Source organism: Delphinus delphis, chromosome 3 (genome assembly GCF_949987515.2).
Source record: "Delphinus delphis chromosome 3, mDelDel1.2, whole genome shotgun sequence".
Taxonomy (NCBI): Eukaryota; Metazoa; Chordata; class Mammalia; order Artiodactyla; family Delphinidae; genus Delphinus; species Delphinus delphis.
The window spans coordinates 10,737,718-10,762,692 of NC_082685.1; the positions used below are offsets into that span (position 1 = coordinate 10,737,718).

A 24,975-nucleotide genomic window follows, 5' to 3' on the forward strand; every position below is an offset into this window, starting at 1 on the left:
TTTTATTTTATTGAAGTACAGTTGGTTTACAGTGTTGTGTTAATTTCTGCTGTACAGCAAAATGATTCAGTTATACACATATACACATTCTTTTTCATATTATTTTCCATGATGGTTTATCACAAGATATTGAATATAGCTCCCTGTGCTATATTCCTTGGATAAACAACAGGGATACCTTGTTGTTTATCCATTCTCTATGTAATTGTTTGCATCTGCTAATCCCAAACTCCCAATCCATCCCTCTCCCACCCCTCCCCTGCCACCTTGGCAGCCACAAGTCTGTTCTCTGTTAAAGACATAATGTTGAACCAAAGAAACCAAACATCATAGAATATATACGGATGCTTATATTCATATAAAATCCAAAAAGATGCAAAGTGGAACTGTATTGTTTAGGAATGCACAATAAAGTAGTAGAAGTATAAAGAATAGCAAGGCTATTAATACCATAAAGTCAGGATGTGATTATTGCTGAGGGAATTGGGCACATGTGTGTTTCCGGGGAGCCAGCTCTGGACCTGGGTGTTAGTTCCATGAGCGCTAGTTTCACAGCAAATTCTTACACTGTACATTTATGCTTTGAGTATTTTCCTGTGTGTTTTCACTTTCACAATACAAAAAGGGGAATGGGAAATAAAACTGTAGTGGCTCTGGAGAGAAGCGAACACCATGCAACATATATACGCCAGAAGCTTTATCCAGCCAAGTAGGACCTGGTTAGTTATCCGCCCCTGGCAGTTAAGATTTGCCACCTCTGGGGTTTTTCCGACGATGGGGGTCAATCTTTCATTCCAGCTTGCAGGGCCGATTTGAAACTTTCACAGAAGTACCACCAAACCATTCTCCCAGTTTTTAAAATTTGTCTTTTGCTAAATAGAGCAAATTTGTGTAGAGGACTCACTGCACCTCTAGACTCGAATCTCCTTCCTTTTCTACCTTTAAGTTTCTTCCTTTCTTCCTCTCTCCTTCTCCTTGCAAAGTGCTGGGAGCGTCCGGCTGTCTGCAATCGAAATGGAACCCGCTGAAAAGCAAGGTTTCCTCCCAAGGGAGGAGGAATCTGTCGTCCCAACTTCCCCCTTGCCTCCCGACCATCCGGCTCTCCCCTCTCTCCCCCACAAAACTCCGCTGAGACAGGTCCCTTCGCGCCTCCGCGATTGGTCGCGGGCCATCATGTGCCGACACTTTGGGTGGGTCTTTCTCCCGTTAAACTCATCAATCGCTCCTCTTTGGAGCCTCGCTGGCCAGTGGTTCAGACCTTTGCGCCCATTTCCCCCCCCCACGCCCCCCCCCCACGCTTACTTCCTCTTCCCCCCACCCCTCCACATCAGTCTTATTTTAGCAAAACCTAGAGAAGGAAGAGGAGGCATTGGGGGGCGGGGGGGGGGCGATGGACGCTAGGCATTGCAGCATCCGGGAGCAGCTATTGAGTGGCTAAACGAACGGCGCATACCTCTCTCCCTCTTTCTCTTGGTTTTTTTTTTCCTCCTGTTGGGAATTTTCAGGATTTCATTGCTGCAATTTAACCCCAAGATGAGGCACGGTTGAGCGAAACGCTGCGCGCACACGCACACTCACACTCCTTCGTGAGCTGAAGAGGCAGCCGCTGGTGATTCAGGAAGAAAAAAAAAAAAAAAACAACACCCGGACCCTGCGGCTTCAAGACTCCTTAAGAGCCCTTCGGAGCGTTTCCCTCCCCCCTCCCCTTCTTTCCTTAATACTCTTAATTTTAATTTAATTTCATTTATTTGGCTACAGATCTTCCAGCATTTTTAAGGTCTAGGAACTCAAGCAAAACAGAAAGGGGGATTTTTAAATTTGGGGGGCTGCCTTCCCCCCACCCCCCAGCAAAGACTTGGGTTTTATTTTTATTTTTTTAACAAAAAATGTTTTTAAAGAGCCGAGCGCACTCCTTTTGCAAGATGCCAGCCTGACCCGGACCTCGGAGGAATTTGAAGCTTCCACTGCGTCCCGGGGGGCGTCCTTTGCAAACCGTTCGAGTCTTAAAGGGGGTGTGCGTTTTTTTTTTTTAAACTGTGTTTTTTTTTTTTTTTTTTTCCTTCCGGAGTGGGTGGACTGGGGATTGCCTGGATTCCTTCCTCGGTTATTTTTTGCCTTGCTTCCCTCTCCCCTCCCCCCCTCCCCGGCCCCCGCGCCCCGCCCCCGCACCCTCCTCCAGCCCCTCCTTCTCTGGGGTCAGCCAGGAAGATGTCCCGAGCTGCTATCCCCGGCTGGGGCCGGGCAGCCGCCTTGTGAGCCCCCGACCCGAGGCGCCGAGCCGCCGCCGCCCGATGGGCTGGGCCGTGGAGCGTCTCCGCAGTCGCAGCTCCAGCCGCCGTCTTCACAGCCCCGGCAGCATCAGCATCAGCATCGGCGGCGGCGGCGGCTGCGGCGTCTTCCGCATCGTTCGCCGCAGCGTAACCCGGAGCCCTTTGCTCTTTGCAGAATGGCCCGCTTCGGAGACGAGATGCCGGCCCGCTACGGGGGAGGAGGCTCCGGGGCAGCCGCCGGGGTGGTCGTGGGCGCCGGAGGCGGGCGAGGAGCCGGGGGCAGCCGGCAGGGCGGGCAGCCCGGGGCGCAAAGGATGTACAAGCAATCAATGGCGCAGAGAGCGCGGACCATGGCCCTGTACAACCCCATCCCCGTCCGACAGAACTGCCTCACGGTCAACCGGTCTCTATTCCTCTTCAGCGAGGACAACGTGGTGAGAAAATACGCCAAAAAGATCACCGAATGGCCATATCCTTTGCCCAAACCCCGGCAACTGCGCCTTCCCCTCCTCCCTCGCTTCCCCTCTTCCAGGCTGGGAGAGACCCGGGGGTTGATGGGAGGCGGGGGGGGGGGGTGGTCTTCCAGGGGCTGGGAGAGGGGGCACCGGGGAGGAGTGTGGAGCATCTCTCCACCCCGAGCTGGGTTGAGGTACCGTGGAGGCTTGGGGTTGTGGGCGCCGGGGGAGTGGATTCCGCCCAAGGACCGATTTCAGAATGAGTGCTGGGCCCTGGGGTCGTACAGGGGCCTTTAGAGCCAGTTCCGGATGGGTCAGAGTTCTCCCCGAATGAGCGTAGACCAGGCCGGGGCCTGAGCACTCTGCCCAGGGCAGAGGAAGCATGGGGTCCTTGGCTGGGTTTCCTTAGCCGCCCCTCGCCGGAATCCACGGTCGCCTCCAGAGCTGGAGCCCAGTCCCAGCTCTCAGGCCTCTCCACCCCTGCTTGCCCGAGGTTGGGGGCTGCCCTCAAGGAGGGTGCCTAGGGGTTCCCAGGGCCAAGAGCCAGTGGGAGAGCGTGTGGTCTTCACACTGAGGGGCCAGCACTGACCAGAATTAATATCTCGGGATGGACTGCTGGCCAGGAAGGGATGGGGGGCATTTTATTATTCCCCATGTCTGCAGGTTCCATTTCCTTCCACCCACTGATTAGGGACCTCATCATCTTTTGAGGTGTAGAAAACATCCCATTTGCCCCATCTGGGGCCCTGACCTGGAAGACCCAGGATGGGCTACTTCAATAAGAAAGATAGGACAAGAGAAAATGAGGTGCTGGGTCCTTCCTAGGCTGCCGTGTTAGGCCTTGGGTTGGAATCTGCTTCTTCCACCCTAGAGACCCGGGAGGGGACACCAGGAGAGTCAGCATCCATGTGGACATCTTGGGCAGGTAAATGACTTTTTTTTTTTTTAAATTGAAGACCCAGAGGAAGAAAGTGGAGTACACATTTTCCTCTGCTGAGATGCTACCAAAATCCGGATCCCCTTGTGTTTCTTTAAATTCGTGCCTGCTTGAAATAAACCTTGAGGAGGGCTTAACATCTGTTGAGATGTAGGGAGGCAAGGATGGGTAATTAGTCGGGCTTTCTAGCAGTTATCTAAGCATGACCCAGATTCCAAGTAGGGGGACGAACCCTGCTTCCCAGGCTGACTGGCCACCGTGCCGTGCCCAAATGTGCCGCTCCTCGGCTCGGTTCCAACTGGCTGCCCTCGGAGTAAAAACGAATGGGGCTGGTTGGGCCCGTGGGCTTCACTGATGAGCCCCCATCCTTTTTGTGTATGGTTTTGACAGGTATATACTCAACAGGGCTGAGCCCCAGGTGGTCCTGGGCTTGCTTATTTGAGGAACACGTTGGCTGGTGGATTCACTTTTAGGGGGGACCAGAATTGAGCAGGATTTTGGCTGCTGGGTCCGGAAACTGTAACAGAGGCCTCTGAGGTTTTGGAGTGTGTGTGGGCAGTCTGCTTCTAGGGTGGTGAAAATTAAGAGGTTCAGCTGCTGTCTTTTTGGAGGGGTGTACCCCTAACCACGATGTCATTTTGATTGGTGCCCAAGGCAGGAGCCAAGTCTTTGCCTCCTAAGTTTCAACCTTGTGATTATCTGTTGAAATGCTCAGGGGTCTCGTAATCACTCTGCCTGTCTCCCCCCAATCCCTGGAGGAGTGGGGGGAGGCATGGAGAATAGCAATGTGTCAACGTGCGCAAGATCAGATAACTCAGGGGTGTCCAGGAGGGATTCACTGGGCTGACAGGTTTCCGTGTTGAAAATGGCTTTAGATCGCCTTCTGGAGCCTGGATTTGGAGTCTACTAGGAGGAAAGGAAGAAGGTGGGAATCCTAATGTGTCCTTAGCTCACCCCGGTCCAGCCTGAATCCTGCAGATCAGAGGGCTGTTGGGGAGGGAAGGGATGGCAACAGTCCCTCGGAAGGAGGGATCTTAAGAGAGGGATGCAGGTGAACTGGTAGCACTCAGTCCTTTAGAGGTTTTCTTTGGCTTTCTTGCTCTTGGGAGCTTTGTGATGAGTTTGTGCATTTTGCTTTTTGCAGCCAGTTTTTGTTCTCTCTTTGGCCTGAGGCAGCAAACACATTCTATAGCCCCACTCTCAAAGGGAAAGCTCTCCATCCCCCGATCTGTCACCAACCAGAGTCACCCAGGACTGAGCTTTCTCTGGGGTGGGGGGAGGTGATGAGAGGGGAGGGGACAGAGAGATGGGGGGCTAGATAAGGGCAATTTGGGCCAATGCAAAGAAATGGAGTGTGGAAACACCAAGGAGTCAGGGTACCAGGGGAGAACATGGACTTGAGTATCTAAATATTTCTGCCATTAAAAAAAAGTGTTGAAGTACTTATTTAGAACTTTTTCAGGGCCTCTCACTGTTGTGGCCTCTCCCGTTGCGGAGCACAGGCTCCGGACACGCAGGCTCAGCGGCCATGGCTCACGGGCCCAGCCGCTCTGCGGCATGTGGGATCCTCCCGGACCGGGGCATGAACCCGTGTCCCCTGCATCGGCAGGCGGACTCTCAACCACGGCGCCACCAGGGAAGCCCTAGAACTTTTAAAATAAAGTCTAATGTATATATATACGCACATGGGAAAGTATACAACTCAAGTCCAGATTAGTTAAGTGAACATTCATGCCACTGGCACCCAGGTCAAGGAAAAGAACGTAACCAGCTCCCCAGAAAGTCCCCTCCTGCCCCCTCCCAGTTACTCCCCCCGATAAGGGTTACCGCTACCCCGACTTCTGACCCCATGGGTTCATTTGGCCTCCTTTTGAGCCTCCTGTAAATGGAGTCAGAGGCCGTGTTCTTTTGTGCCGGGCTTTTTTTTTTTTTTTCCCTCAACAATCTGTCTGTGAGATGCCTCCGTGTCACTGTGGGTCGTTGTGGGTTGTTCCTTCTCATCGCTGTGTGATATTTTATTGTTTGACTCTCCCACAACATACTGCTCCGTTCCACAGTTGAGGGCCATTTGAGTGATCTCCAGATTGCGCATGTCTTTGGTTGAACTTTCTGGGGAGGCGTTTCTCTTGAGTTTATACCTAGGAGTGGAATTGCCACTGCCGTTCTTTGATGTGCATGTCGCGGAACATGTATTTGGAAATGGCATTTACTGAGGGTTGCAGGTGAGTGGGCAAAGCAGGTTCTTCACCGTCACGGGGAGGAGTCAGTCAGTGGCCGTTCCGTGAACTTGGCTGTGTGCTCTGAGGGCCTGAGTGTTACTTCCAAATGCAGATTCCAGCATGGTACGCTGGTGGAGGGAGGGTGCAACCTTGCATTCCCCATGGTCACAGGCACTTTGCCACTGTGATTCCTTCCCCTTCTGCACCCCACTTTCCTCGGGAGCTCAAGCTTGAAGCCATCAGTGAGAATTCAGGGGTTCTCATGAATTTCATTTTTCTCTAAGTCAGGAGACCCAAATGGAAATCTTTGATGTTCAGATTTCCATCGGTGCTTTGCACTCTTGAAGGATTCCAGGCAGCAAAGCTGTCTGGATCACACACCTTGGTTCCGTGTTCTCCTCGACTGGAAGTCTGATTTAAATATGGCCGTGACGGCCTCTGACGATGGCTTCTGAAGAGCTCAAATCTGTCAGCTCAATAAGGCGCATCTGTCAACCTTCCTAGAGCCCCCACTTAATGCCGCTTGCTCCTTCTGACGCGCTACCAAGCGCCAATGTGAATGTCATCTTCCCCCAGTCCTGCTGATGCCAGCAGATCTTGCGCTGAGCGTGGTGTAGGAATTTGGGCCGCGGACTCAGGTCTGTGTTATCACGCTCCTTCTCCTGAAGTGCTTGCAGGATTCCGGGCTTTCATACCCTTGTTTTCAGGACTCTTCACAAGAAACCCAGAGTCCCATCACATCAGGTAACCCACGGACACTGGCTGATTGGCACTCAACCCCTCACTCACCTCATCAGAGTCTTGGCCCACCCTGAAAATTAGCTTGTGCTAGAAGGGCAGGAAAGAATGACTGTATAATTCTTCTACTAGATCAGCGTGGCAGGTACTTCCAGAAGGGCAAAACTCTGGGAAGTAGGAATTAGCATGGTTTTTTTCCCTTGGGTCCCCCCCGCCCCCACCGCCCGCCGCTGCAAAGGTGCGATTCCTCCTCCGCAATCCCCAAATCTAAAAAGCTCTGAAAACCGAAAGATCAGCTCATGTAGGGGTTAAAAAACTACCTTGAACTGACGCAAATTTATATGCTTAAGTTACAGTCTTAAATTTATCCCACGTGGTGTGCATTTTGGTGTATTTCACTGAGGAAACAGTAGATACGCTTGAGCATGGGATGCTGCTCCGGCAGACCCAGTGGGAGTGTTACGTATACGTGGTAGCACTTTGCAAACTTTCCCGAGCGTGAGGATTGCCTTGTTAAAATGATGACTCTGGTCCAGCAGGTTTGGGGTGGGGTCTGGGATGCTGCTTTTCCAACAAGTCTCTAAGGGTTGCCCATGCTGCTAGTACACGAGTTACACTTGGAGTATCCAGGTCACATCATAGATGCATCCTGTTATCTTTTTTTTCCTTTTTCTCAAAGACCGGGTTTATTGCGGTATAAATTACTTCCAGCAAAATTCACCCTTTTAAGCGTAAAGTTCTCAGAGTTTGACAAATGCATGCAGGCATGTAGCCACCACCCAAATCAAAATGCGGAACAGTTCCATTACCCCACAATATCCCCTAGTGACCATTTGAGTCAGCACCCCCCTACCCAAGTGCCTTGCAAGCACTGATCTGTTCTCCATCCTTATAGTTTCGCCTTTTCTAGGAGGTCGTATACATAGAATCATATCGTATGTAGTCTTCGGATTCTGGCTTCTTTCACGCAGCCTTTGAGATCCATTCATGTGGCTGTGTGTGTATCGGTAGCTCATTCTTTTGGGTGCTGAGTAATATTCTATGGGACGCCTGGACTGGAGACCGTTCATCCATTTCCCAGGAGATTTGGGGTGTTTCCAGGTTGGGCGATTATGAATAGAGCTGAGGTAAACATTGGTGGATGGATTTTAGTGGGAACTTTGGGAACGTACATTTTATTTCTCTTGGGGAAATAAATACCCAGGAGTAGGATTGCTGGGTTATGTGGTAAGTATGTGTTTATAAGAGACCGCCAAACTGTTTTCCAAAATGCTTGTGCCATTTTACATTCCCATCCCTGTGATCCCTTTAAAGACACCAAGTTCTGGGCTTCCCTGGTGGCGCAGTGGTTGAGACTCCGCCTGTCGTTGCAGGGGACACGGGTTCGTGCCCCGGTCCGGGAGGATCCCACCTGCCGCGGAGCGGCTGGGCCCGTGAGCCATGGCCGCTGAGCCTGCGCGTCTGGAGCCTGTGCTCTGCAAAGGGAGAGGCCACGACAGTGAGAGGCCCGCGTACCGCAAAAAAAAAAAAAAAAAAAAAAACCACCAAGTTCTAAGCTCCAGAGCACGTCTGGCCTCGAGGGTTTAGCATAAAGGATTGTGGATGTGTAGAAAGTAGAGGAAGTGGTAGCCTTAAGTGCCAGTCAGAGAAATGAGAAAGGGTGAGGATGTCATTTGTAGCTCTGTTCCTGCCCTGGTTTGAGGTCTAGCAAGGGAGGGGGGTCTCCAGTGTGGGAGAAGGGGGTCTCTGGTTGGGGGGTGCTTTGGTCCTGCCACTCGGCAGTGAAAAGCAAGCTCCCCGAGGCCATAAGACCTATATCCATCATGCTACCCACCACTGCCACCCCATCACGCCTGGCACACAGTAGGCACTTCATTAATGTTTGCCCAGTGAGCGACAAAAGTGCTTCTCTTCACCCAGTTGCCAAATCTTCGAGATCTGATTCACCTACGTACCCACGTTTTAGCTTTTCAGTGGGTTTTAGGTGTGGATCTTGGAGTGACAGGAGGGGTGTGTGTGCATGAGGGTATCAGACCAAAGGAGGTCTCTGAAATGTTAGTGCTTGAGAAATTGGGGAGCAGTGGTTCCTTGAGAGTGGAGTCTTCCTTCAGGGGATTTTGGGGGCACATCTGTTGGGTACTTGGGAATTAGGTTCACACCCCCCCCATCGCCTCCCCAGTAACAAGCACACAACATGCACTCCTCCAACAATGGAAGACGCCACCAGGAAGGTGGATTCAATCCAGAGATGGTCAGGACCCTGAAGCCCCTCAGTTAGTCCATTTCTGGGGACACTAACTCAGCTCCTCAGGAGGGATCCAGGTGGTGCTGTGAAATACAACAGGGAGGTGAGGGAAAGCACCCTGAACTTTGGGTCAGCCAGGCCCAGGTTCGAATGGCCCACCCTAGCCAGGCTGCCTTGGGCATCAGAGCCTCAGTTTCCTCATGCACGTGGTGAGGATGTTGCTTCTGATATAGCATGTTCCTCGGAGGACTCTGGAGGAGGTCACGTGGGGTCATACATGAGAAATGCCCAGCACAGTGTCCGGCATGGAGAAAGCTCCAAAACGCGTGAACCATAATATTGGAGAGCACTTTTCGCTCGTTATGTTCCTTTTTGGAAACTTTGACTAGAAACCGGGCTCTCTGGGTAGGAGTGGGAGCAAAGGGTCCCTCAGTTGACTGGCCAGTTTGGATTTATTAATCTGAGTGTGGCACTCTTGTTTTTTTTTTTTTTTTTTAAACATTCACAGAATATTTTTTTAAATTAATTTATTTACTTTTTTAATTTATTTTTGGCTGTGTTGGGTCTTCGTTTCTGTGCGAGGGCTTTCTCTAGTTGCGGCGAGCGGGGGCCACTCTTCATCGCGACGCGCGGGCCTCTCCCTGTCGCGGCCTCTCCCATTGCGGAGCACAGGCTCCAGACGCGCAGGCTCAGCGACCATGGCTCACGGGCCCAGCCGCTCCGCGGCATGTGGGATCTTCCCGGACCGGGGTACGAACCCGCGTCCCCTGCATTGGCAGGCGGATTCTTAACCACTGCGCCACCAGAGGAGACCCACTCTTGTTTTTTTAATTGAAATATTTGATTTACAATGTTGTCTTAGTTTCAGGTGTACAGCAAAGTGATTCAGTTATACATATACACATATATATTCTTTTTTTTCAGAGTCTTTTTCCTTATAGGTTATTATAAAATATTGAGTAGAGTTCCCTGTGCTATACAGTAGGTCCTTGTTGTTTATCTATTTTGTATATAGTAGTGTGTTTATGTTAATCCCAACCTCCTGATTTATCCCTCCCCCCCTTTCCCCTTTGGTAACCCATTTGCATTCTCTTTTCTCTCTGGAAGCTTTAAGGGAGGAAAAATGTATGCCCACTTGACCTATTTTTCTGTTCTCTTCGGTCTGAGATAAAATTGTCTTCCTCTCCCTTGATCCCTTCCTCTGTGGGTGACAAGGTAAGGGAGTTTTAAAATGTATAATTAGCTTCCCTGCCCACCGCCCCCCACCCCCATCTCCTTCTTCTGAGCCAAAGGGTCCAGCCCAGGATGGAGGCTGCAGGCTTAGGACAGCTGCTGTGGCCGCCCCAGGTGACTCCTGAGAGTTTAACAATAGAACCCTGCTCAGCTTTGGGGTTAGAATGCATCCCCCTCTTCCCCCAGTTTCTGTCTTCTTTCTCCCCTCTCCCTCACTTCCTGGGAGAATAGAGAAGGCAAGGAACATTCCAGGAGAGGGATCCAGGTGGGTGGGCTCAGCAAATTATGTTTCAAAACCCACTGGGCTTTAGTCCTTGTCTGGGTAGGGTGACCAGATGTCCCAGTTTGCCTGGGACTGTCCTGGTTTTAGCATCTTGAAAAATCCAGCAGTTCTGGGCAAACAAGGAAGTTGGTGACCCTACTGGTGAGTTCTTAACACTCCAGAGATGAAGGGAGCCAGAGATGGTGCCAATGCCCAGGAAAGGAGAAGATAGGTAGCTTTTTGCCTCTGAAAAGCTGCGAGTTTATCTTGGAATGAATTGTGCTTTTGGAAGCTGCTTATTTAAGGCAGCTAATGCGAGAGAGATCCCGGCTCTGAAGCGCGAAATTCCAGAGTTAAATACGGATCAGGTTTTGTCGTCTCTCTTGGGTCAGAAGCGGCTTTATCTTCTTTTCAGCCTGGGAGCATTTTTGGGTCTTCCTTTAAGGTGTTCCCTGCTCAGGTTGGACCTGGAACTTGGGATTAGCAGCCCTCCCCCCATAACACTATTTAGGAGGCCTGCCCCCCACCTCCCCGGAGCAATGAGGGAAACTCAGTTTCGTCACCCACCTGCCAGTAAATAATAATCACACTGTTAAGTTCTGTTCTCATTTTAGGCCTGTGCGTAAAATATTATATAATTTTAAACCAATTTTAAAAGTATTTTTATAAAGCGGCGTTTGCAGGAGGGCTAAGTCTGATCTTAAGAATCAGTGAACATATTCGTCTTAAATGAGACATTGGTATAGACCTAGAACTTGCTCTGTGTGGGGTTACACGGTTTCTGACCTGCCATATTCTTTTATCTCATTGACCTTTATTACTTCCTTTATTAAGAATAATGGGCATGGGCACCTCTGCTGACCTTCACTTTCTGCTATGAAATGTTTGTGGCGTCCATGGAGGGACGTGCTTGTCTGAGCAATAGCACCAGGGGTGGAGGCTAAAAAGGAGGAGAAGAGGTGAGGAGGGGAAGTAATATAGGGTGGAGATGAAGCAAAAGGCTTGGGGGGCAGGGGACCCCTGGTTGCAAATCTCAGCTCTAGCTCCCAGTAGCTGTGCTCAGTCTCTTCATCTGTAAAATGGGCATAGTAGTCCTCCATCCAGGGAACTGGAGGATGAAAAGATACTGAAAGCATGGGGTGTATATGATCACTCTGTAAAAAGTATAAGAATGGGGGAAAAAATAGTATCAGAATGGACAGACTGTATACTCCCATGCGGCAAGGGCTGGGTCGGTTGTGGTCACCACTCTGGCCCTGTGCTTGGCACCTACAGTGGCTGAATAGATCATTGTGGGGTGTTTTCTTTCACCTCAGGGTAACAGCCAACTGCTTTCATCCTGTTCTGAGTTTACAGCACACTCTCAATATCATCTCTCCTTTTCCTTATTTTTCCTTATTTATTTTACTGCTATATGGAAACACTGGTAGACCCGCCACCGAAGTCAAGAGCTAGAACAGTGGTCCTCAAAGTGTGGTCCCCAGCCCGGCAGGGTCAGCATCACCTGCTCTAGGGCAGAGATGCTTGCACTTGGCGTGCACCAGTGTCCCCTGGAGGACTGTTGAAACACTGGTAGCTGGGCTTCGCCCCCCAGAGTTTCTGATTCAGGGGGTTTGGGGTGGAACCTAAGAATTTGCATTTCTAACAAGTTCCCAGATGCCGCTGATGCTGCTGGTTTGGGGAGAACCCTGAACTAGAACATGATCAATAACTTACCTCTACCTGTATCCTCCCACCCTGCCTTTACTTCCTGCCCCTCCCCCACTTCACTCCCCCAAAGGCAACCGCTCACCCTTGGATTGTGTGTGTCTTATTCTCTTTCTTTCTTTCTTTTTAAAAAAGCTTTACCACATATTTAAATATGCCTTAACTCTGTAAGTTTCACCTTCGTGGTTTCTGAGCTTTTTAGCCTTCTGGAACTTGCACTGGCTTTTTTTCACTCAACTGTATATTTCTAAGATTCATCTCTCTTATTTGAGTATAGCTGTAGGCTGTTTACTTTTCTCTGTATAATATTGTATTCTGTGATGATACAACAATTTATCCGCTTTCCTGGGTGATGGACATTTGGGATGTTTCCAGGTTTCTTGTTTTTTTTTTTGCTATTATGAACGGTGCTGCAGGACTGAATAAATAATTTTTGAATGAATGAATTCAAGGTGTTAATTTTAGTCTGTGTACTTGGGAATGTCGCTTCAGCTAGAATCAGCTGAGATTCATCAGCATTTCTGGAACACCAGCCATCTGACAGGCACTGGCTAAGCCATTTCACAGTCTATACCCATTATTCTAAGGGCTGGGTCAGCCAGGAAGCCCCTGTTCTTCCTTGTCTTCTGAAAGTCAGCCTGTGTTTTAGGCATTGGCAGTTGCTACAGTAGTAGAGAAGCAGCAGGGCTGAGTTGAGAGCATGGACTCTGGAGCCAGTGGGCTGGGGTTCAAATCCCAACTCTGCTAGTCACTAGCCATGTGACCTTGCTCAAGTCATTTAAGCGTTCTGTGCCTCAGTTTCCCAGTTTGTCCGCTGGGGATTCTAATAGCACCTATCTTGGAAGATTAAATTAGTTAATACATGTTATGCTTAGAAAATAGTGCCTGGAACTTAGCACTATATGTGTCTATATGTAAATGGATTGACGTATCGACGGATACATGGATGGATCAATGGGTGGAAAGAAGAAAGGGGGGGCTTATTTGGGTGACCTCTCTGACCCAGTGCTTGGAATAGTGCGTGACACATAGTAGGTTCTACGTAGTATTAGTTACTCTTCTTCTGCCTTTTCTTGTCAAGGCTCTCAACTCCCTTGACCTCTGTTATTCTCTGGCATCTATCTTGTTAACCCGTTCTCCTGGATGATAAACTAAACCACCATCGCTCCAATGTATAATCCAAGGGGAAAACAATCACGGGGTCACGTTGACTGTAGATACTAGAATTCCATGATTCCAAGGCCAGGCAAAATTTTCCTCATCTCAGAAATCCTTGTCTAACTTTCTAATCAACTTCCTCTCCCATCCTCTACATCCCACTGCCAGGTTCTCTCCAGTGCCAGACTCTTTCCAGTCTGCCCACAGCTCCCCCTTCCTCTAACCATACCCTACTTTCTAGCCTTGCTTTAAGAGCACCATCTTTGAAGACATCAAAGACTTCAAACCAGTGAGGATAGGCTGGCTTCTGTGCAGTTCTAGCAAGGACTTGGAGCATTTGGGTCTTGCATAAATGGGAAGAGTCAGAAATGTTTGTGGATTTGAATTCTTTTGGGAAGAGTTGTTAGAATGTAAAATTTTAAGTCTGGCTTGTTCCTAATCACAGTGGAGTCTTTTAAGTTAAGGATCATCAATGGATATTTGTGGTTTAGAGAAGAGAAGCGTCTCCTGCGGTTAGTGTTGAATGCATGGGTGGATGGAAAGATCTGCGGATGGTTGCACAGTTGGACAAATAGGTGAATAGGTTAGGTGGGATGAAGGAAGGCAGGATGGATAGATGAGAGAAAGAAAAGATGGACATATTGGATGGATGGGTGATTGGGTGGGTTATAGGTGGGTGGATAAGTGTTGATTGGTGGGTGACTAGATGAGTGGTGGACGGATGGATGATGAAAGAAAGAAAAGATGGATGGGTGAACACATGAGTGGATGAGTAAATGGCAGATGACTGACTGGACTGGATTGACAGGTAAAAAGATGGATGGGTGGATGAATGGATGGATGGATGTTAGATATAAGGGTGTATGGAAGGGTGGGTGTCCATTTCTCAGTCTCTCTGATATTTGGTGTTCTTATGGGCTTGGGAATGACCAAGTCCCTCCACTTACCGCCCTCAATGTCAGATGAATCTTGCATGCTTTGTGAAAAGCAATAAGATGTATGCTTATGTCTTACTCTCTACTTAGAAAGCTCCTTGAGGGTAGGGAACAGTGATTTACCTTCCTCACATCCCCCACCAGTTCCCACACTATATCATGCATGAGTGTTTGTTAATTGAGTAGTGATGAGGAAAGTAAACAGTGTTCTTCACAAAGACTATTAAAATTCTGGAAACACTCTGGTTTTGTTTATTTCAGCACTGGGACTAAAAGTGGAATTCCTTGGATTTTGCTTCATTGGTGAAGAGTGGTGGGCTAGTGGAATATCTCTCTTACAAGTAGGTTGGGTAAATGTCCCAGATGCTTACTCACTGCCAGAGAGTGCAGATGATGGATGTACCAGGTTCTACAAGGCCCCTCATGATCTAGTCCCTGTTTTGTCTTTGATCTCATCTCTTCCATTCTCTACCCCTTCCACTCTATCTCAGCTCCACTGGCCCTTTCTGCCCACAGCTAGCTTATTTGCATCTGTAGGCATCTGTGCTGGCTCTTCCCTCTACTTGCATCACTGTTTCTCCAGGTCTCCCCATGGCTGATTCCTTCTCTTCATTTAGGTCTCAGCCCAAAAGTCACATCCTCCAAGAGGCCTATCCTCTTCATTTGTTGAACACCTGAAATACAAAGAAGAACATAAAATATATGTATACTCTCCTATCCAGAGAGAATCTCTGGTGACATTTTTTTTTTTAATTTTGTTTATTTTTGGCTGCATTGGGTCTTCGTTGCTGCACATGGCTTTCTCTAGTTGCAGCAAGTGGGGCTACTCTTCTCTGTGGTGCACAGGCTTCTCATTGCAGTGGCTTCTCTTGTTGCGGAGCATGGGCTCTAGGTGTGTGGGCTTCAACAGTTGTGGCTCGCGGGCTCAGTAGTTGTGGCACACAGGCTTAGTTGCTCCATGGCATGTGGAATCTTCCCAGACCAGGGATTGAACCCGTGTCCCCTGCATTGGCAGGCAGATTCTTAACCACTGAGCCACCAGGGAAGTCCCTGGTGACATTTTATGGTTACATTCCATACATTTTTATGGATATAAGCTTTTCTGAACACATTTCCATGCCACTAGATATCCTTGGACAGCAACATCCAGGCTACAACAACCCATGTACAGTTGTACAGAGTACACACTGCACAAGGATATTGTATCTCATTTCATAGGCATCATAGAGCTGTACATTTATTATTTCAATTTCTCAGATGATGAAAGCTTCGGTATCTTGTTCTAGCAAAATGAAGATATTATGACAATTTTTTGACAGATGGACCTAACAACTTGAAAAAGGGGAGTCATTTAAATTCACACAGTGGTGCTGTATGGGTTGGCAGCAACCCCAGAAAAGACTGTTGTTAATATCTGATGACATTCCACTTTATGGATATATCATACTTCTTGTAATCATCCCCAGTCGTTTGTTTTGCTTGTAAACAACAGCGCTACAAACATCTTCGTGCATAAATCTCTGTCCAAGGTGCTGATTATTTTCAACATAAAATTCTGGTCTAGAGATGTCACTCAAGTCTTAAAACTGTTGCCACCACTTTCCCTGAATATGTAAAAGAGATTTTGAGACCAAGTGACTTGAAATTTAGGAAGCTGAGGAGGAGTATGGAAAGAACAGTTGATTGGTTTGGAATTTTTCCTAGGCTGCATGTAAAACAGTGTTTTTGAACAGGGGGTGATTTTTGCCTTCCAGGGGACTTTTGGTAATGTCTGGAGATACTTTGGGTTGTCACGAATGTGGAGGGTGGGGTGCTACTGGTACTTAGCAGATAGAAGCCACGGATGTGCTGAGCATCCTAAAATGCACAGGACAGCACCCTCATCCCACCCCCAATAAACAATTATCCAACCCAAGATGTCAATATTGCTGAAATGAGAAATCCTGATGTAAAAGACATCACGGATTCCTTGGAGGAGAGTGGGTGGATTTAGAGTTTGGGGGTTACTTAAATTTTACTTACAGTTTCTCTTCCTATCTGGGTGTCTAAGCCAGCTTTCTCTGAACTTTAGATCCCACACTATCAGCAACAGGCTTGCTACTGACAGATTCGTTGATGTAAATATAGATGAGTATATAGAAGGAAATCTCAGCTGGAAAATGTTGGAATGAAAGCTGCTGCAACCTCCCTTTCTCCCTCCTTCTCCTTCTGTTGCCCAGTTTTTAAATCGTGTCTCACTTTCTTTGGGCTCCTGGCATGGTGAGTACTGCTGGTGGAGACAGTGGTTCTCTGTTCCTTTAGTCCCCACACCCAAGGTTGGCCTTGGGCATGTCCAGGACACCACTGAGACAGATTAGCTTAGAGATGTGAAGGGGGAAAGGAGTGCATTCTGATAAATTCATTCCTTCATAAATGTTAACTGAGCACCTACTATGTGCCAGGTGAGTGAGGGGAGAGGAGGGAAGGAAGGTGACAAGGGTAGATTGTGTGGGCCACAGTGAAGATTTTTACGCCAAAGGAAATGGCATCATCCTTCCCATTTTCCACCTGGCACACCTATACTTTGTTTTCCATAAGAAAATAGCGCCCTTTGTGTCTACACAATGTTTTGAGGGCTGCTGGTTTTCCTCCAGTACTAGCTACACTGCAGTGAACTCCGCTGTGTTGATGTCTTTACACACGTCTGTGACTGTTTCCTTAGGACAGATTCCTGGAGGTGGCACATCTGGGTCATATGTCAGGCTTTGGGGCCAGGCTGCAAGGAACAGTTAGTCTGTGCCTTTTCAAACTCCGAGGTCCCATTTTCCTGATTATATGGCCCAACTAAATTGCCCTTGATTTTATATCTTCACCAATCAGGTAAGTGAAAAGTGGAATCTATTTGTGGTGCCATGTGCATTTCTTCAGTTCCCAAAGATGCAGAGCATTTTTCAAATCCATACGGGCTATCTGTGTTTCCTTCATGGTGTCCCTGGTCACACCCTTGGCTCTGTTTTCTCTAGGGACATTCTTCATAGATATCTTTCGGGGAGGTTGCACCAGGTTCTATAGACACTGAGGGGTTCTGTTGCTCTGTGTTGTGTTCGAAGCAGTATAGTGGTTACGAGGGAGGGCTGTAGAACCAGACTACCTGGGTTCAAATCCCAGCTCTGTTTCTTTCCAGCCGCATCATCTTGGGCAAGTCACTTCACCTCCCGGTCCTCAGTTTCCTCATCTGTAAAATGGGCATAAAATGAGTTCCTGCCTCGTGGGGTTGTCATAAGGCGCAAGCAGCACTTAGAACAGTGCCTGGCACACAGTGGGTCATAAATAAGAATTTGCCCTCATTATTGTTATGGGCTAGGCATTAGTTTCCTCTCTCCTCCATACAATAGTGTGTGTGTTTCTGTGTGCCTTTGTTGGTGCACCTTTTATTTCAGGGTGCGATAGCCAACACGTGATTAAGAGTTAGCTCTCCAAGAATCAGTGCCACCGTGGCTCTTTTAACTGACCAAACAGGATCTCCCGCGCTTCCCCCGCAAAAAAAGCAACTGGACCATGTTTCACATTCACGATGGGTTTCCTTTCCTTGGCCCCTGTGCTTGTTCATGTCTGGGATTTCACTAGATCTCCAGTAAAGACGAAGTGTCACATCCCAAGAGAAAATGGAAACTGACTGCCTTTTCAAATCGAGTTAGTAGCCCCTCTTTATGGAGAGCTTATGAGCCCTCAGGCTCTTTGATTTAATCTTAATATCAGTCCCAAGGGCTCAGTGTGTTTATTTTTGCCCCCACTTGACAGATGTTCACACTGAGGCTCAGAGAGTAAAGTCACTTGCCAAGGTCACACATCTATCATATGGGGAAACTTCATGGGACAGGTAATGGCATGGCAGGAACAAAGGCCCAGAGAGGCAGATGCTCAGGTCCTGCCTGGGAAAACATCTGTGCTCCAGAGAGGTTGGCATGCCTATGGGAAGAGATGGTACAAAGGAATAGTTAAGGGACAGAGTGAAGGGACATTGAGGTCAGCCAGTACTAGGTTCCTCTCTGACAGTGATGTTGCCTTTGGGAAGTTACTTAACTTCAGTGATCCTCAATTTCTTCATCTTGACAATGGGCAGAATAATATTTTCCACCCAGAGATGCTGTGAGGATGAAATCAGTGGTGAATGACAAAAATCATGCTCGGCACAGAGTAAATGCTCGACAGGTAGCTGAAACTCTTTGTTTGCTCCTTAGTACAGGCACTGGGACACAAACACAAACAGACAGACACAGACCCCTGCCCTGGTGTGGCTAACATTCTAGCTGGGGAGACAGACCAAGGACCAGTTAAAGGATACAGTTGGTGTGGTTAAGTGCTGTGGTGCAAAAATAAAGCAGGGATAGGAGATACAACAGGGTGGTGAAGACAGAGGGTATTGGCGCTGAGAAGCTGAGCTAGGAGGAGACCTGGGGACAGGTGTGGGCTTGAGTTGGGTCACTCTGGGGAAGCACAGAAGTGAAGAGCAGCTGTAGTGAGGCTGGAGGTACTTTCGTAGAGGACTCTGTCTAGAGAGTGAAAGGGGTAGTTTGGGGAGACCCAAGGTAGGGCTGCTGAAGGGGACCAGTGAAGTTTCCAAGCAGGTTAGCAATGCTAAAAGAGAAAAAAAAAAAAGGAAGAATGGAGTAGAACCAACTTCCTTGCTCCTCAAGATGTCTTCTCATCCTTTATCCCTTTGGGTCACTTAAAGACATAAGCAAAGGGACCGAGCTCAGGGTTATTTTCAAGACTCTAGGTTATTTATTAAAGTTCGAGGCTATCATTTGTTCTAACCTGTTGAATGTCTTGTGCCTTTCTTCTCTGGGAGGTTGTCTAGACCTGCTATGCCCAGTAAGGTAGCCACTAGCCACACATGGCTATTTCCACTTAAGAATTCGCTAAAATTAAATAAACTGAAAAAGTCACTCCCTTAGTTGCCGCAGCCACATTTCAGATGCTCTGTTGCCACATGTGGCTAGTAACCATTGTACTGGACCATACAGATTAGTACATTCCATCATGGCAGGTTCTGAGACTTGCTGCTGCAGAACCTTCCAGCAGCAACAGCATCTCCTGGAGGGAGCTTGTTGGAAATGCACAGTCTCCATCCCTCATCCCAGACCTGCTCAGTACCAATCTGTATTTCAACAACACCCCCGCCCCCCAGGTAAGGTTGGAATCTACCTGAAAGTTTTAAAAATGCTGATGCCCCGAGAGTTCCCTGGTGGCCTAGCGGTTAAGATTCCAGGCTTTCACTGCCATGGCCAGGGTTCAATCCTAGGTCAGGGAACTGAGATCCCACAAGCTACATAGTGTGGCCAAAAAGCAAAACAAAATGCTGATGCCCCAAGCCTCACCCCACAGATGCTGGTGAGATTGGTCCAAGGCTGTCCCTGGGTACGGGGACTTCTGAAAACTCCCCAGTTTTCAAACTTCAATCCTAAGAGTCAGCTAGAATTGGCAGAAAGCACCGAGTAGTCAAGAACACTCGGAAAGCAGGTGAACTGGAGTTGGAGCTGTGTGATCTAGGACAAGCCACTTACCCTCTCTGAGCCGCAAATTCCCTCTCTGTAAAACCAGGAACCTGACGGCACCTCCCTCCCAGGACTGTGGGTGCAAATGATGTGACGGTTCAGAGTGCTAAGCAGGGGACCTGGGATGTGGATAGTAAGTACTTCCTACATAAATGTTACTTTTAAGAAATGAAATCAGCAGCCTTAGAGCTAACAGCTGGAGTAGAGGAAACAAAACTCTATTTTTTTTCAAAACTCTATTTTTTAATGGATTTTTTTCTTTTTTAAAAAGATTGAGGTAATATTCATTTAACATAAAGTTAACCATCAACCATTTTATCTTAAAAATTTTTATTTTATGTTGGAGTATAGTTGATTAACAATGTTGTGTTAGTTTCAGGTGTACAGCAAAGTAATTCAGTTATACGTATACATGTATCTATTCTTTTTCAAATGGTCTACATCAACCATTTTCTCTCTTTTTTTTTTTTTTGCGGTACGCTGGTCTCTCACCGTTGTGGCCTCTCCCGTTGCGGAGCACAGGCTCCGGATGCGCAGGCTCAGCGGCCATGGCTCACGGGCCCAGCCGCTCCGCAGCATGTGGGATCTTCCCGGACCGGGGCATGAACCCGTGTCCCCTGCATCGGCAGGCGGACTCCCAACCACTGCACCACCAGGGAAGCCCTACATCAACCATTTCAAAGTGTACAGTTCAGTGACATTTAGTACATTCACAGTGTTGTACATCTGTCACCTCTCTCTAGTTCTAAGACATTTTCATCACCCCAAAAGGAAACCCCATACCATTAAGCAGTCACTCCCCATCATCCCCTTCCTTCCCCTGGTTGCTAGTCAGCATTCTGTCTTTGTGGATTTACCTATTCTGGTTTTAGACTTTTGTAAGTGTCCTGCCCCTGGCGCCGTCCCCTCTCGGCATCCCAAGAGAGACTAGGACAAGGCCCAGCTCTTTTTATCGCTGGGTCTTTCCACCTCTGGGATGACGGCTTCCCCCACCGGTGTCCCCCTCCGGCACCCTGGGCTTCACCCGTCAGCCACAGTTAATCCCAGCAGCAGGCCCCGTGTTCTGCTCTCCTGAGGCTGCCACAAATGAGAGGTTTCATCTCAGCTGGGTTTCTCCTAGTTAAATATTTAATAAATAAGACCTACAACTTGTGATGCTGAGAGTGTTTGATACTGAAATTAATGAGGGGGAGAGAGTCCCAGGCAGCCCACAGGTCCATCCATGCCTGAGCCTGGCCATGGGCACCCTGGTGGCGCAGACCTGGGCAGACATCTGGATCACCACGCTGGGCCATGCCATCCTGTGTCCCCTGGGTGTGGCCTCCCTCTCTAGCACTGTGTCTGGCACAGAGTAACCACATGATGCATATATGTTAAAAGCGAGATTGTGTGTGTGTGTGTGTAGAGGAGATGGAGGAGAAAAAGGCAGGAGAGAGAGAGGAGGGGGAAAGAAAATGGAGAGAGAGGGAGGGAGAGATGGAAGGGGAAAGAAAAAGATCTGGAAGGATCTGGAGGGAGGCAAGGAAGACAGTGATGGGGGAGGGAGAGAGAGACACAGAGAAAGATGAAGAGAGAGAGAGATATGGAGGGAGAGAGGAGAAGAAAGAGAATATCATTTCCAGTATCTTTTCCCCTGCTCATCATCCTTGACAATCTTTTCCCCCGCTTTTCCCTCTGTCTCTCCACTTCTCATTTCCTTACTCACGCCTTCTTGCCAGCCCCTCATCCCTTTTCATTTCCTGTGTCTCTGTTATCTTTTAATTTTCTGTCTCAATGTTTGTCCCCTTTCTCTTTCTCTTCATAAACCAACGTTTGGCGTATGTGCCTTATTCTTTCCTAGTCAGTCTTTAGCCGAAGACTGTGTGTGTGTGTGTGTGTGTGTATGTATGTATTGGGGGGAGTGAGGGAGAAAACAAACCTAGAAAAGAGTGTAGGAACATAGATGAACATTTAAAAAACCATGTTATGATACAAATGAACTTATTTACAAAACAGAAGTAAACTCACAGACATAGAGAGCAAATTTATGGTTACCAAAGGGGAAGGAGGGGATAAATTAGGCATTTGGGGTTAACAGATACACACTACTGTATATAAAGAGATAAACAACAAGGTCCTACTGTATAGCACAGGGAACTATATTTCATATAACCTATAGTGGAAAAGAATCTGAGAAAGAATAGATATATATTTATATGTATAACAGAATCAATTTGCTGTATACCTGAAACTAACAAAACATTGTAAATCAACTATACTTCAATTAAAAAAAAAATGCCTTTCATCCAGGTCTAGGGCCAGAACACGGCCATGTCCTCAGATTCTCCCATATGCCCATCCCCCATCACAACCCCTCCCAGATGAACCACTATTGAGGATTTTATGGGAATCCTTAGCTTGCTTTTCTTTGTGGTTTTACCACCTAGGTATGCAATATAGTTAAATGTTTCATGGTTTTGAACTTTATAAATTTAAAATTACGTGATATGAATTATTTTGTATTTTGCCTCATTGGCTCACAATTACATTGGTAAGATCCATTCTTATTGTGGTGGCCGCGGCTCCTTCGCGGTCATATTTGTTCACTGATGATGAACATGTGAGTCTGTTCTCTTTTGGCTGCTGACAATAAGCAACGTTGCTAGTTGTTATGGGTTTTGCTGCACGTGTGCAGGAGTCTCTTCAAGGTACATGCCTCGATGCAAACGTGCTGGATATTAAGATTAGTGCGTCTTCCATTTGACTCAATACTGCCACACTGTTCTTGCAAAGTGCTAATCTACACTCCTGCCAACAGTAGCTGAGCATTCAAGTGGCTCAACACTTGGTGGCTTTTTAACTGCAACCTTTCTGGTGGATGTGTGACGATTTCTCATGGTGACTTGAGTTTGTGTTACCCGATTACAAAAATGGGTAAACATATTTTAATACGTTTATTGGCTGTTCAAGTTTCTTCTTTTATGAAATGCCTCTTCATGCCCTGTTCACTTTTTTTTTATTGGGTTGTTCGATTTTTTTTTTCTTCCTAGTGATCTGTAGGTGATCCTTATGTATTCTGGAAACTGGTCCTTCATCATTATATGCTGTGCAGTATCTTCTCTTAGCTTGTCTTTTGGTCTTTTTTATGACATCTTTTGATCAATAGCAGTTCTTAATTTTATTGTGGTTGAATTTAGAAATCTTTTCCTTTACAGTTTGTGGGGTTTGCATCTTACTTAATAAAATTGTTTCTACCCTGAGGTCATATTGTTTCTAAAACTTCTACAGTTTTGCTCATTGTATGTCTTTGATCAGCATGAAATTGATTTTTGTGTATAGTGTGAGGTCGGGGTCTGATTTCCTTTTTATTCCATAAGAGTTGTCCCAGCACCATTTGTTAAAAAGTCCATCCTTGCCTCAATGATCTGCAAGACAACCTCTCTGACTGTTTAACTTTTACTTCTCTTGGTCTTGTCTGTTTTCATGCTCAGCCAGTCAAACCACACATATTTATTGAGTGCCAACTATATACAAGGTACTGGGTTACAATGATGAACATGGCAGATGCAGTCAGTGCTTTCGTGGAGCTTACAGTGTGGCAAGGATGACAGGTAAATAGCTATGGCCACTTAAGTTACAATTATAAATGCTATAAGGTTTTAGGAAGGACAAATCCAGCTTGCTCTGAGAGGAACACATAAAACAACCTCCCCCGGGACTTCCTTGGTGGTCCAGTGGTTAAGACTCTGCGCTCCCAATGCAGGGGGCCCAGGTTCGATCCCTCGTCCGGGAACTAGATCCTGCATGCTGCAACTAAAAGATCCTGCATGCCGCAACTAAAGATCCTGCATACTGCAACTAAGACCTGGCACAGCCAAATAAATAAATATTGAAAAAGAAAACCTCCCCCAAGGAAGTGGTGATAACCCCCCACTGTGGTGATAAGTAGTGAAGAGACTCACCAGTGGCGAGTCTTTAGTGGAACTCTGATATAGAGAGGGCAGGAGTGGTGGGAAAGATGTTCTTCCCGGAGGGAACAGCATGTGCCAAGGTCCTGTGGCGGACGATTAAAAATTTGGTATTCATTTCAAAGGCACTGTCTGGTCACTGGAGCAGCAATGCAATGAGATTATATCTGTGAACAGCCCCCCTGACTGCTGTGTGGAGGATGAATTCTATGGGAGCAAGAAAGAAAGCCATGAGACCTGTGAGGATATCATTGTAGTCCTTCAAGGAAGAGACCGTGTGCCTTAGATTGAGATGGTGGCTGTGGAAATAGAACTCACTGGTCAGATTGAAAGATATTTTGAGCTGGCATAATTTCCCCCCTCCCTCTCCCCTCTCTTTATCTCTGTTCCTTTTCTGGTTGAGTTTTCTGGGTGAGGAAAGCAGTTTGTGTTCCTGCCAAGGATATTTGCTCTGAAGGATATATTTGCCACAGATGGTCCTGGGAAATCTAGCCGAGAGAGTCACTGGACAGCCCCTGGCCCCCAGGGTTTTCTGGATTTAATTCAACAGTGACCACTTGTTAATAACAATATGTTATTTATGAACAATGAGTTGATAGTTTTTCCTTCAAAACGCCGATTAGCTATTGCGTCATGTGTCACCCCAACTAACCCTAGTGAGATGAGTGAGAGAGAGAGACGAGGGTTTTTATATCAGTTTTACTTTGCATTAGGGCATACTTGAGATCTCACCAAAAAATGTTGGTTTGGGGATTGGAATTCAGTACCTTGGCTTCTGGCCCAGTTCTGTTTTTATAAGATCACAAAATACTCTTTTGCAAACCATTTCCTACTAGAGTGCTCCTCGGTAATATACAGGGCTTCAGGTCCCTTGACTGTAAAATGGGAATTAAAATAAAATACCTATCTCTAAGCTTTGTGCCGACACATAGTGAGGACTCATTACGTTTACCTACATGAATTCATTAGTGCCCTTCAGCTGTAAGGAGCAGAAAACTCAAAGGGACTTAAGCAAGAATAGAGGAGTTGACTAGCCTATGAGACGGAAGAGTATAGAAAGTGACCCACTTCTGGCTTGTCCGGATCCACAAATCAGATGACATCATTAGGCTTTGGTTTCTGGGCTCTGCTTTTTGAAATTGGCTCCATTCTCCATGTGGACGGGACATGCCTGCAGTTCCAGACCTTTGGTCCTCTCCAAAGTGATTCTTTTTCCCAGCCATCCTCCCAGCATTCTCATCAAATGATCTATTGATTTTGATTGGCTGTGCTGGGGTTATGTGCTCATGCCTGAACCAATCACTGTGGGGGAAGGGGTGCTCTGATTGACTT

The 24,975-nt window shown here is 47.4% G+C and overlaps 1 protein-coding gene across 2 annotated transcripts in view; it reads left to right on the forward strand.

Moving 5' to 3' along the window:
• Positions 1-2,196: 2,196 nt before the first annotated feature.
• The window catches only part of CACNA1A (calcium voltage-gated channel subunit alpha1 A), a 237,288-nt gene continuing 214,509 nt past the window's right edge, over positions 2,197-24,975 (forward strand). For both annotated transcript variants that reach the window (XM_060007880.1, XM_060007879.1), the window contains exon 1: positions 2,197-2,739. In XM_060007880.1, the coding sequence (XP_059863863.1) occupies positions 2,447-2,739 (293 nt within the window). In that variant the 5' untranslated portion in view covers positions 2,197-2,446. The remainder of the gene's footprint in view (positions 2,740-24,975) is intronic.